General features: G+C 39.6%; 1 protein-coding gene across 5 annotated transcripts in view; it reads left to right on the top strand.

Moving 5' to 3' along the window:
- GMPR (guanosine monophosphate reductase) overlaps positions 1-12260 on the top strand; it is a 90422-nt gene that overhangs the window by 64666 nt on the left and 13496 nt on the right. For all 5 annotated transcript variants that reach the window (XM_031946817.1, XM_031946818.1, XM_031946820.1 and 2 more), the window contains exons 7-8: positions 8229-8271; positions 11277-11436. In XM_031946817.1, the coding sequence (XP_031802677.1) occupies positions 8229-8271; positions 11277-11436 (203 nt within the window). The remainder of the gene's footprint in view (positions 1-8228; positions 8272-11276; positions 11437-12260) is intronic.

Raw genomic sequence — 12260 nt, 5'->3', positions numbered from 1 at the left:
AATAATTGGTAATTTGTAAATTTATTGTTATTTTTGGAATGAGCTACCCCATAATATAGTATATTTCTTCTCACTGCAGTATTCAATTACAAGCTGGATGATTCTTGTCAACAGTATTTTGCTGTGCACTTGGGTGGGAGATTACCTAAAGACTTGGAGATAACTTGGTGACACAGTGGAGAGAGTGCAGACTTGGAATCCGGATCTGAGTTCAGACACTTACTAGCTGTGTGATCCTGGGCAAGTCACTTCACCCTGTTTGCTTCAGCTTCTCATGTATAAAATGATCTGGAATGGAAATGGCAAATCACTTTCTTACCAAGAAAACCCCAAGGGGATCACAGAGTTAGAAAATGATTGCACAAGAGCAAACCTTAAAGCACTTTGTATAATATTACAGGCTTCAAAAGAAAAAGGCAGGTTACAAAGAGAGGAATTTGATCTTCTGGACCACAGCTTAAAATCTAAAAATGTCAGGTTAATAGGCAAATATATAGTATACCTAACAAAGTCTAATAATATTCCTTGTCTGGTATCTTATAAATTGAATCAAAGGGACTTTTAGAGGAAAAGAAAAACTTAAAAACCCCATTAATGTATATGGACTAAGTATAGAAAGAATAATATTAGAGATATTTAGATGTTCACAAAAGACAAAGAGAGTAGTAAAATCCATGGCTTTTGTCATTTATATATAAATATACAAAGTTTGTGTAACCCCCCCTCCAAAAAATGGTGAACAAGAAGGTAAAAAGGAATTGGGTTGGAGAAATTAGAATAGGATTGGATTTAAAGTTGGTATATGAATGTGAGGAAATTTAGAAAACAGAGGAGGAAAGTATAAAGGAACAGTTGGCTAAATGTCAATGAAGGTAGGAATAGAAGTGATAATGCCATTGGACATTAGACAGAAACAAGACCTAAACAGAAACAGGAAATCAATGAGGTGTTAGGGACACAGATCAAAAGCCTGGCAGAGAAGTAGGATAAAGTAATAATGGTGGGATCTCCGTGATCCCAAATGTACTTTATTTAGCCTTCTCTGCCAAAATCAGAGCAACTCAACATATCCCGACTTGCCTTCAAAAGATGGAAAATGAACAAGGAGAAATTCTATTTTGGATGAGATTTTCACCTACCAGGAAGGGACTTATTGTTGGCAAAATAAATTTTGCAGGTCTTAGGAGAGAAAAGGCTAGTCCATTTTAGAATTGGGAAGAAATATGCTCCAAGTTTGTAATGAACTCCAGCTTTGAAATGAAATCCAGTAGATTTCAAAAAGTTTAGAGAAAAGATAAGTCAGATTTCATGGACTAAAATTCTATGAATCAAGTAAGCATGGGAGGGATAAACAAAATCCTGAAGATGAAAAGAGAAATAATGCTGTTGAAGAGCAGAAAGAAATATTGCTTAAAAAGGCTGTAGTGGATCAGATAAATCAATAAATACCCCTTTACTTTGTGCCTACAGCGTTCCAGGCTTTGTGTTAGGAGTGGATGTATAAAAAGAACAATAAATAGGAAATAAGAGATATACACAAATAATAATGATCAGGAGTAGAATTTATTAGAAAAAAAGTAGGGGTGATAAAATATTCATTAAGCTCTTAATTTATGTCAAGCAGAGTGCTTACCTGCTGGGAGTAATTATAGAAAAAAGGAGATATTCCCTGATCTTTTAGATTTCTATCCTTTAAGAACTCAATATATCTTATATCCACTTAATTATTTATATGCTGATTCTCCCCTTCCCATTATACTTTGTTTTTGTTGTTGTTGTGTTTGAGTCTTTGTGAAATTTGTGGTCATGTTTAAAGTTTTCTTGATAAAGATACTGGAATACTTTGCCATTTCCTTCTTCAGCACATTTTTACAGATGAGAAAACAGGAAGTGTCTTCCTGAGTTCAAGCCTGGTATTCTATCCACTGGATCACCTAGTGTCCTACATTAGAATGTGAGATCCTACAAATCAAAGATTCTTTTGCTTTGCTTTGCATTCTCAGTGCTTAGCACAGCGTCTAGCACACAGTAAAAATTTAATTAATGCTTGTTGAATGATTGATTTAAAAGAGTTTACACTCTAGTGGAGGGAGATCACATATAAAGGGAGATCATGGTCAGAGGGGAGTTTTGATCTGGATGGTGAATGGAGACACAGCAAATGGATTGATGTGTTCTTTCCAGGAATTGTAAAATGAAGACTTCAGAGCAATAATTCATTAGATAACTAGACTGGGAAAAGGGAAGGCTGAGAGGTTTGGTATATATGAAAATCAATTAAAAGGATACTCAAAGGGGAAGATGACAATAGTACAGTGTGGTTAGTCTTGGGACAGTCCACTTGATACAGTAAACTCTCACTAATCACGAGTGCAAACCCATATTTATAATGACCAATTTAGACATTAAAATGACATTTAGAAGATAGAATCTGAGTCCTTTTGTATACAGGAGTGTCCTGATCCTGTAGGAATAGTATTGTGAATGCTAATTCTCAGAGCAATCTGAGGTGGGAGAAAAAAAGCTAAGAATAGCAGAAAGTAGATTTTTAATAATAATATTGGAATAGAAGGATGAATCAAAATGGAAATAGGTTGAACCAATACAGCGGAACACAATAAGCATTTATATAGCACTTACTGCATGTGGGTGTTTAAATTTGTTTTTACCAGATATAGATTTAAAGAATTCTCCCATTAGGAATAATGTAATTCAGTTCAAATGAGAGAGTCCCAGATTTTATCCAAAGATAAATTCCCCAAAGTCTCTAGAGTAGTAAGCTATGGATAGAGACATGAGGGAATCTGCCAGCTCCTCTTATGTAACTTCTTCCCAAAGTCTTTCTTCTTTCATGACCCTGAAGAGAGGTTGAAATTCCCCATGTCTTTCCTTTTAATGCTGGAGGCCAGAAGAATCCCCAAAGAATAAAGAGCCTGATTATTTTTTTCACTCTTACCTTGCTGCTCTTCCTCTCTGTACCACATCTTTGTATCAATGAGGAAATAGTCCCATAATAATGGATATTAAGGCTTGTGTCACAAATGGATAATGTAGCTATAAATGTGAGCAATTAAAACAGTAATATCAGACAGTATGACCTTTAAAGTTTACTCACAAATCCCATGAAAAATGTTATTACTTGTAACTACTTGTAACTGTAGTTACAGCCAGCCCCAGGCAAAATTAAGTAGGCCTATTTTATTCTTACTGACCCTTACCTACTTCGCCTTTGAGTATCCTTTTAATTGATTTTCATATATACCAAATCTCTCAGCTTTCCCTTTTCCCAATCTAGCTATCTGATAAATTATTGCTCTGAAGTCTTCCTTTTAGGAATGAAAGAATTTGATAAGTGTGTGTTTTAAGTCAAAGGCACTTAACCTGAGGTCTATGAAATTAAAAAAAAAAATAACTATTTCAATTTAATTGGTTTCCTTTGTAATCCTATGTATTTTTTTAATGCATTTTAAAATATTATTCTGAGTAGGGGTCCATATACTTCACTAGGGGACCCAAAGGATCCCAATTACAAAAAAGGCTAAAAATTCCTGCTCTAAGTTGTTATTGATTCAATGTATCACCCCTATCAGGAGTACTTGTATTTAAAACTAAGGGAGCATGGCTCTTCGATGATGGAATTTCAAGCATTGGGTAGAAAAATGCTTTTGAAAAAGGGGCTATTACATTCTAGAATTCTGCCAGAAATCAAATGATTCTTGTTTCCATTGTTTCAGTCTCTCTTGAGAAGCTGTTATAAAACAGTATAAGTTGTTGAGCTATAGCAAGTTTGCTTTATTTTTGCATATGTAGTTTTTTTTTTTTTTTTGGTGTGTGGTTATTTGCTAAAGGCAAAACATGAAAATTGGACTCCTTTAATCTATAAATATGAGATCCTGAATGATCTTTTCCCTGCTTCTTTGCCTTTCAACAACACTCACCCCTTCCCCCCAAAAAACAAACAAACATAATGAACTTTTAAATTTTCATTCTTGAAATGGTAGAAGTGAGAACTACTGGGAAAAAATAGTTTTAAAGAGAGCTATAGGGAAGCTATTCAAATGATTCCCTGGGAGTTGACCTAAAGTAAGCAGAAGCAACATATGAACAGAACTATAATGGATGGTTATAAATATGTATTTGTGTAAAAAATTATCTGATATACATATATATATATGTATCATATATTTATATATTACATATTATATTGTACTCATTATATTATATATTACATATTATATATGCATATACATATTTAATTATATTTAATTTTGGTCCAGATTTATGATGCCATTGGTGTGGATTACTTTTTGTGGAGTAAATCTCCTTTATCACTTTTGATCAATAACAACAGCTTATAGGAAAAAAGGAAACATAAATTTATTAAGTGCCTATTGTGTCAGGCACTGTTCCTTACAAATATTGTCTCATTTGTTCTTTACAACAACCCTAGGAGGTAGGTGTTATTTTTATTCCCATTTTACAGATGGAAAAACTGAGACAAATAGTAGTTAAGTGACTTGCTCAGCCTTGTACAATTAGTGAGTGTCTAAAGCTGGGTTTGAACTCAAGTTTTCCTGACTTCCATCTAATGTGCCAGCTAACTATTTCTAAGGACTTCCTTATAATTTTTGCTAATGATATCCTGAAGTTCACTCAGGCAGGCAGCATGTATAAGAGAAAGATTTTGGACCCAAGGCATTCTGGACAAATACTGACTGAGGCTGGTCCTCTGTGTCCATTTCATTCTCAATATGAGGCAAGTATCTTTGCCAAGGAAATCCCGAATAGGGTCACAAAGAATTGGATATAGCTGAACAACAACTTGGAAGTTGGATGGCAACTCAGGCTTCTGTCATAGTTCTGATTCCTTGTTGGCAGTCTTAGGATCATAACCTTTTTGAGTCAGAAAAGATCTTATAGGTCATCTACTCTTGCTGAAATGTGAGTCCCTACAACATCCCAGTTTGCTGGCCATATTCAGTCTTTGCTTGAGTACTTGAGGTAAGGGAGCTCTCACTACTATTTCATGAAATGGCTCCTATTTTTAGACAGTTCCAAGTGGTGGGAATTTCTTTCCTTATATTGAGCTGAAATTGACCTCCATATAACATTTATTCATTGGTCCCTGTTCTATCCTCTGGCGCCAAGAAGAACTAGTCCAATCCATCTTGCATGACATCCCTTTAAATATTTGAAAACAACTCTCATGTGCTCTCTAAGTCTTCTCATCTTTAGGCTGAACAATCCTAGTTCCTGTGTTAGTTACTATTCCTCCCTTAGTTCTGGTTGCCTTATTTTCAGTGTTCCAGTTTGTCAAAGTTCTTCCTAAGATTTGGAGTCTAGAACAGGTATGGCACTTCAGGGCAGAGCTCAGCAGTACTTTATTACACTAGGCTTCTTGTAATGGAGACTACCTTCCCATTAGATTCTTTGGCATTTTCTGTCCATTGCTGGCAGATACTAATTTCCTAAGTAGGTTTTTTTTTTTTAACCACTTGAGCTACTACTGAACCATGTTTTTTCCTATATTGTAATTTAGATTTCCTCCCTCCTTTTCTCTATCTCTTCCTTCTTCCCTCCCTCTCTCCTTTCCTTCCTTTCTTCCTTCTCTCCTTTCCTTCCTTCCTTCTTTCCCTTCCTTCTTTCCCTTCCTTCCTTCCCTTCCCTTCCTTTCCTTCCTTCCTTCCTTTCCTTCCTTCCTTCCTTCCTTCCTTCCTTCCTTCCTTCCTTCCTTCCTTCCTTCCTTCCTTCCTTCCTTCCTTCCTTCCTTCCTTCCTTCCTTCCTGGTTTTCCATCGGGGTTAAGTGACTTGCTCTAGAGTCAAATAACTAATCTGAGGTTGGATTTGAATTCAGGTCTTACTGATCCCCAGAGCCAGTGCTCTATCCACTGTGCCACCTAATTGCCCATCTTTTTACTTCTAAGCACAGTCCTGATCGACACCTAGACATATCTGAGTAAATGGCATGAAGGTATGAAGTTAGCCAACGTCTTGGTCATTTTGGAACGATTGCTAGACTTGGAGTTATGAGGCTTGTGTTCAAGTCCTGACCCTAACACTTAATAGATTTGTGACCAAGTCCCTGAATGTCTATGAGTCTCATTTTTCCTTTCTGTGAAATAGTGGTATCTGCTTGTTCTTAAACTAACTGTGTCACAAGGTTGTTGTGAGGAAAGTGCTTTTAAACATTAACAGATTCATGAATTAGTAGCTATTATCTCATTTTGATTGGGGAAAAAATAAATATCCTTTCCCATCATCCCAGTGCCTTGCTCTGTCTCTCCTCTATTTCATCTTAGAAATAGAGTAAGTCATATGTTTAAATTCAATTCCTCCTCATCATTGTAGACTCATATTTGCTCAGTCTTCACAGAGAAAACATTGTACTGTCTTCTTGCTAAATATGAAACCACTTTGAAGGGTTAGAAGTGGGCTATATAGGAGATGCAGTGATGTGCAAGTGGGTTGGATGATCTACATTGCCCCAAATAATTTTTGAGTTGTATTTAGAGGGATGGTATAAATTATATAAGCATGATAGCATCTGTGTGAAGTGGAAGGTTTTTTTTTTTTTTTTTAATACAGGAAGTAACCCAGTATCCTTTTCCCTTTCCCTTAAATTAATTTTCCATTTGTGCCAAATAAAATCTCATCCCATCTACCATCCAGTTGTGAGCACACTTCAAGCAGGGAGGGAAAGACTAACAATTAAATCAGAAGCTGAAAAGTGTTAGTCCTGTTTTATAAACATGAACACGAATGACCCGGGGAGAGGAAGACTCGAGCAGAAATAGCAGTGCCTGGCAATGGATTATGTAAACCACTCATGTAGGATGAGGTCAGAAACTATTTCTAACCCAATAGTACACTTTCCCCACCTCCTGGGTGCACTGTGCATACACAATGAAGAAGCTTGGAATGATGACTGGCTCTGGCTGTATAAAATGGGGTTTGCTAGAATGAAAACCAAAATAAACTCAGGGAGGCCATAGGCAGAAGTGAGACGTGCTGCTCCCCAGGGGCAGAGGAGTCAGAGGTCCTTCAGCAAATGAGGCAGACCCCTGCCAGGGTAATGGGAAAAGAACTCCAGGGGACTGATTTGATTTCTCCCTCCTCCACCCATATCCCCCCCATTCTTCCAGTGTAGTAGCTCCAGGTATTAATTGATCTTTTTTATAATTGTGTATTTGGCTTTCTCCCATTCTATTGTAAGCTCACCAAGCATAGGTCTGAGTTATATTTGGCATCTTATCCCTAATATCTAACACAGTGCTTTCAAATAGTAGGGATTTTAAATATGGTTGTTGGAGTAAATAGAAGTGATATGCTTTAGCATGGATGTTATATTTTAGGAAAACTGAAAGTAAATTAAGCAGGGGGAGGCATAAAAGCTCTAGAATCTTTTTGGTTGTAGAGGTGAAAGAAAAGCATAAAGGTCATCTTCAACCTCTCATTTTATAAATGAGATAACTTAGGTGCCTTTTCTATTATATTTATTGTCAATATCCTGTCTAAAAATAATTTTCTCATTTCCCCTACCACATATTTATTTGTCTCCCTCTTCCTGTTTTCTCCTCTCTATTTGTCTCCCTCTTCTTCCATCTCTCTTTTTGATTTTTCTTTCTCTCTCCATCATCTTTTTTCCCTTCTCCCCTATCTCTCCTTTGCCTTCTGTCTCTTTCTCCCCCCCCTTCCTTCTCCTCTGTTCTTCTCTCTCCCTCCCTCCCTCCCTTCCTGTCTCTCTCTCTCTCTCTGTCTCTCTCGCTCTGTCGTCTCTCTTGCTCTCTCTGTCTTTGTCGCTCGCTCTCTCTGACTCTGTCTTTTGCTGTCTCTCGCTCTCTCTGTCTCTGTCTCTGTCTTTCTCTCCCTCTCCCTGTCTCTCTGTTTCTCTCTCCCTCTCTGTCTTTCTCCCTCTCGTCTGTCTCTGTCTTGCTCTCTCTGTCTCTGTCTCTCACTGTCTCTGTCTCTGTCTTTCTCTCCCTCCCTGCCTCCCTCCCTTCCCTCTCTCCCTCTCTCTGTCTCTCTCTCTTTCTCCCTCTCCTTCCTCCCCCCCTTCCCCCCCACGTCTTCCCCCCTGCCATAGCTGAATGTGACCCAGGCTCTGGGGCTGTTTGTACATGTATCCAGCACAAATTCCCCCACAGTTGCACCAATCCCAGCGGGCACCGAGAGGAAGACTCTCTCTCTCCTGCCTGGTTCTGACTGACTGGCTTTTTCTTTTCTTAAGGACGGAGGCTGCACTTGTCCAGGAGATGTCGCCAAAGCATTTGGTAAGCGCGGGAACGAGGGTTCCCCAGCCGCATCCTTGGAAGGAGGGAGGCTGAGGGAGGGACAGGCTCTGGGCAAAGAGGAACCAGAAGGCCGGAGCTGGCTTGGAGAGCTCCGCTGGCCAGGGCGCGATCAGGATCAGGAGGGGAGGAGTTCTCAGGGCTTTCCTCCCAATGGGCTCCTGTGTACATAACCTTGCTCCATTTCTCTTGTGCCTGTTAGGGGACAGATGATGCGGGAACCAGCTGCAGAGCCCCTGAGCCTGCCCACTCTCCTAAGCCAGAAACCAGCATGTAGGATTTTTTCTTAAACACCACAGACTCCGAAGTCATTAAGTTTCAGGCGCTCGTGTGATTAACCCAAGCTCACACAGCCAGCCAGTCCCACAGCAGGGACCTCTAGTTCTCATAGGCCCCATGGATGCGCCCCCTTTTCCTGATCGAAGGGCGAGGAAACCTTTTGGGGAAGCAGTTGCAAAAGGTCAGGGGCGACGAGCTCTCTGCTTTCAGCCCCCCTTCCTCCGCCCGCCTGGCTCTGTTTCAGGATGGGAGAGAGCCCTTCCAAGCCTCCTTTGAGGCACACAAGGGGACAGCAGAGGGCGGTGCTCAGAATCACCGCAGCCCCACGGGCAGGTGCCCAAGGACGAGCTGTTTGACATTTCTGCATCTGCCTTCTCGGTCTCCCTCATCAGCCCTAGGTGGGTAGGTAGGGAGTTCAGGAGCGGCTGCTCTGAGTTCTGCCATCAAGGTTATGGCACCTTGAATCAGCCGGGCCTCCTCCCTAGGCCAGCCTCTCCTCGGTCCCATTGGAGAAGCCAAGGAGGAAGCCATGCTCCCTCCCCCCCCCCCCCCCCTCCCCACTGCGCTGAGCAGCAGGGGAGGAAAGTGCTTTGGTGGGCCGATGCCTGACTCCTGGGGGCAGGGGCTCTGTCCAGCCTTCTCTACATTCTAGTCAAGAACCCTGAAGGTAGGAACTACAGCGTGAACTCTGAATGTTCTGCTCTGGGTCACTCAGAGTGCCTGCCACAAACCACTGGGCTACCATTCAGCCACAGACACCACGGTTTCCTCCAGCCCCCTTGCCAACCTCGTCCTTAAAAGCTCAGATAAGCCCAGTGCATAGAGTACTGGCTCTGGGAGCAGGATGAGTCTTGATCCTGGGCCTCCCATTTGCCTTAGTTTCCTCATCCACAAAATGAACTGAAAAAGGAAAGGACAAAATTATTCCAGTAACTTTGCCAAGAAAACTCAAAATAGGGTCATGAAGAGTTGGAAACCACTGAACAAGTATTGATATTTTTTTTTTCTTTATAAAAATTCATTAAATCTTTCCCAATTACATTTTTAACATTTTTTTAAAAATTTGAATTCACATTTCCCCCCCTCCCCAACTCCTTGAGAAGACAAGTGATAGGACCTCACTTATCATACGAAGATAGAGCATTAATATCTTGCCCTATACTCAGAATTCAGGCTTTCAGTTAAATTTACTCTGTAAGTTTTGTATGAATTATTTAATTGAAAGAATCCCCACTTGTACAGAACAGACACAGAGGTAGTTAGTCAACTTTGACTATCAGTGTCCTTAAAGACCTGCTTGCCCTCCAATCTCTTAGTGTGATGACTTGATGAAAATCTGATGCAATTTAATATTGGAAATGGACAATTATTTATTCTTATTATGATTGCTTCATTTTTATAATATTGTAGGCAGCTAGGAGGTGCAGTGCATAGATTTATGGACCTGGAGTCAGGAAGATATGTAGTCAAAATCTGTTTCCAATATTCACCAGCTATGTGACCCTGGACAAGTCACTTCATCCTTGCCTCAGCTTCCTCATCTGTAAAATGGGGTAAAATAAAGCACCAATCTCCCAGGGTTCTGGTGAGGATCAAATTTTATATATATATAAATTGTTGAGGCAATTGGAGCTAAGTGACTTGCCCAGGGTCACACAACTAGGAAGTATTAAGTGTCTGAGACCAGATTTGATCTCATATCCTCCTGACTTCAGGACTGGTGCTCTACCCACTGCTCCACCTAGCTGCCCCCAAATGAGATATGTCTCCTTTAAAGTGCTTTGCAAACCTTAAAGTGCTATATAAATGTTAATTATTATTATTATTCAATGGAAATTTTAAAGTGAGAATATGATGTCTGAGAAATCTAAAGCTTTTCCAACCTCCATGGACTTTCCCCAACATTTTCAACCTTGTCATCTTATGTAAATGTTATGTAACATGTAATGCACTTGAGTTCCCTTCTGAAGAGTCAGATGAGAAGAAGACAGTTATAAAGGCACAGTCCCTTTCCCTGGAGGGTATTTAAATAGGCACTAGAAAATCAGTAAATCAATAATTTATTAAGCACCTACTATATATCAGGCACTTAGCTAAGCTCTGACTTGTGGGTTCTCAACTTGAAAGAATTCTTTAACTTCATTTAGTCTAGTCATTTCATTTTACATTTGGGGCAACCAAAATTCAGAGGGAAGTGGCTTATCTAAGGTGATACAGTTTTTTGTGGAACAAATAAGTAAATTAGCAAACAGTAAATAAACAAATAAATGACATGAATTTTAAAAGAGAATAAATGAAGTCATAAAGCCATGAATTAAGTGACTTTGAGTCAGAACGTAGCTCAGATGACCTCTAAGAGGGCCCTTCTAGCTCTTATATGTCCATGAGTCTATATGGGAGTTGGATTTCTGTTTGTATGGTAATCACTCTTTCATAGACTTCTCTCATCAGCATTTTGAGTGATAACCCACAATACCAACCATCAATTTTAATTAACCTGCCCATTGCCTCTGCCATTCAGTGTTTGGATTATGTGTTGAAAGCTAGAGCCTTCTGACTCCTGGGGGACATCAGTCTGTCTCATTTAGGTGGCCTAGGTGGACTTCCTGGTTCTAGTAACACTTGATAGTGTGTTGTGTCCACATTGGTCCCAGAGGAGATTTTGAATTTGCCCTTTAGATCTCTCTATTTTTCTTGTCCCTTTGCAGGAGCTGGTGCTGACTTTGTCATGCTGGGAGGAATGTTCTCAGGTCACACGGAATGTGCTGGTGAAGTGATTGAGAGGAATGGTCAAAAGGTAAAACTCTTCTACGGGATGAGTTCTGAAACAGCAATGAAGAAACACTCAGGACGAGTTGCTGAATACAGGTGAGACAGCATCTGGAGCATCTGACTTTGAATTGGTTCGGTCTTAAATTTCTCCAGCTGCTTGGTGTCCTTATGTTAGGGTTGATGGAAATGGGATGGAGCTCAGCTAAAAGGAAATGAGCTGCATATCTTTCTTGTCTATTTTTCTTTTGGACACTGCTCTGGGGAAGGGCTGGAAAAATGTACCCTGAATTGATTTAACTAAAGAGAGACCTGTTCTTTCTTTTTTTAAAGTATAGTTAAAACTTTTAGGGGACCTGATTTGGGAGTTAGTTATGATGCTTCCTTGCCTTTCTTCTAGAAACTTGTCCCAAGGATCCCTTCTCCCTCTTTAATTTTCTGACTTTCCTTGTTCCCTGGCTCCTTCCTTTTTGCTTAAAAATGTGCCGAATGTTCCTTTAGCCTTAAAAAAAAAAAAAAAAAAAAAAAAAAAGAAAAAACCAAACCTTTCACTAGATTCTACCATCTCATCTCCTTATATTATTATCTTATATCTTCCTTTTTGGAGCCAAACTCCTAGGGGGAAAAGCTGTTTTCACTTTTCTCTCCTTTCTCACCTCCCACTCATTTCTCAATCCCTTGGAATCTAGCTTCATCCTTCATCACTCACCTAAAACTCATTTTCCCCAGATTACCAGTAGTCTCTTAATTATCAAATCCAATGACCTTTTTTTTTTTTTTTTTTTTTAAGTCATGCTTATTAACCTCATGGCTAACTCTCCTTCTCCTAACTTCCTTTTTTCTTTTCAGGACATGCTTATCCTTCCATCTGGGAGTTATCTTTCATTCTTCACTATCCTTTATCCCTATTATCCATTGAGTTG

This window comes from Sarcophilus harrisii, chromosome 1 (assembly GCF_902635505.1).
Source record: "Sarcophilus harrisii chromosome 1, mSarHar1.11, whole genome shotgun sequence".
Classification (NCBI taxonomy): domain Eukaryota; kingdom Metazoa; phylum Chordata; class Mammalia; order Dasyuromorphia; family Dasyuridae; genus Sarcophilus; species Sarcophilus harrisii.
The sequence above is the reverse complement of the archived record's forward strand: the minus strand, read 5'-3'. Positions and strand labels throughout refer to the sequence as shown.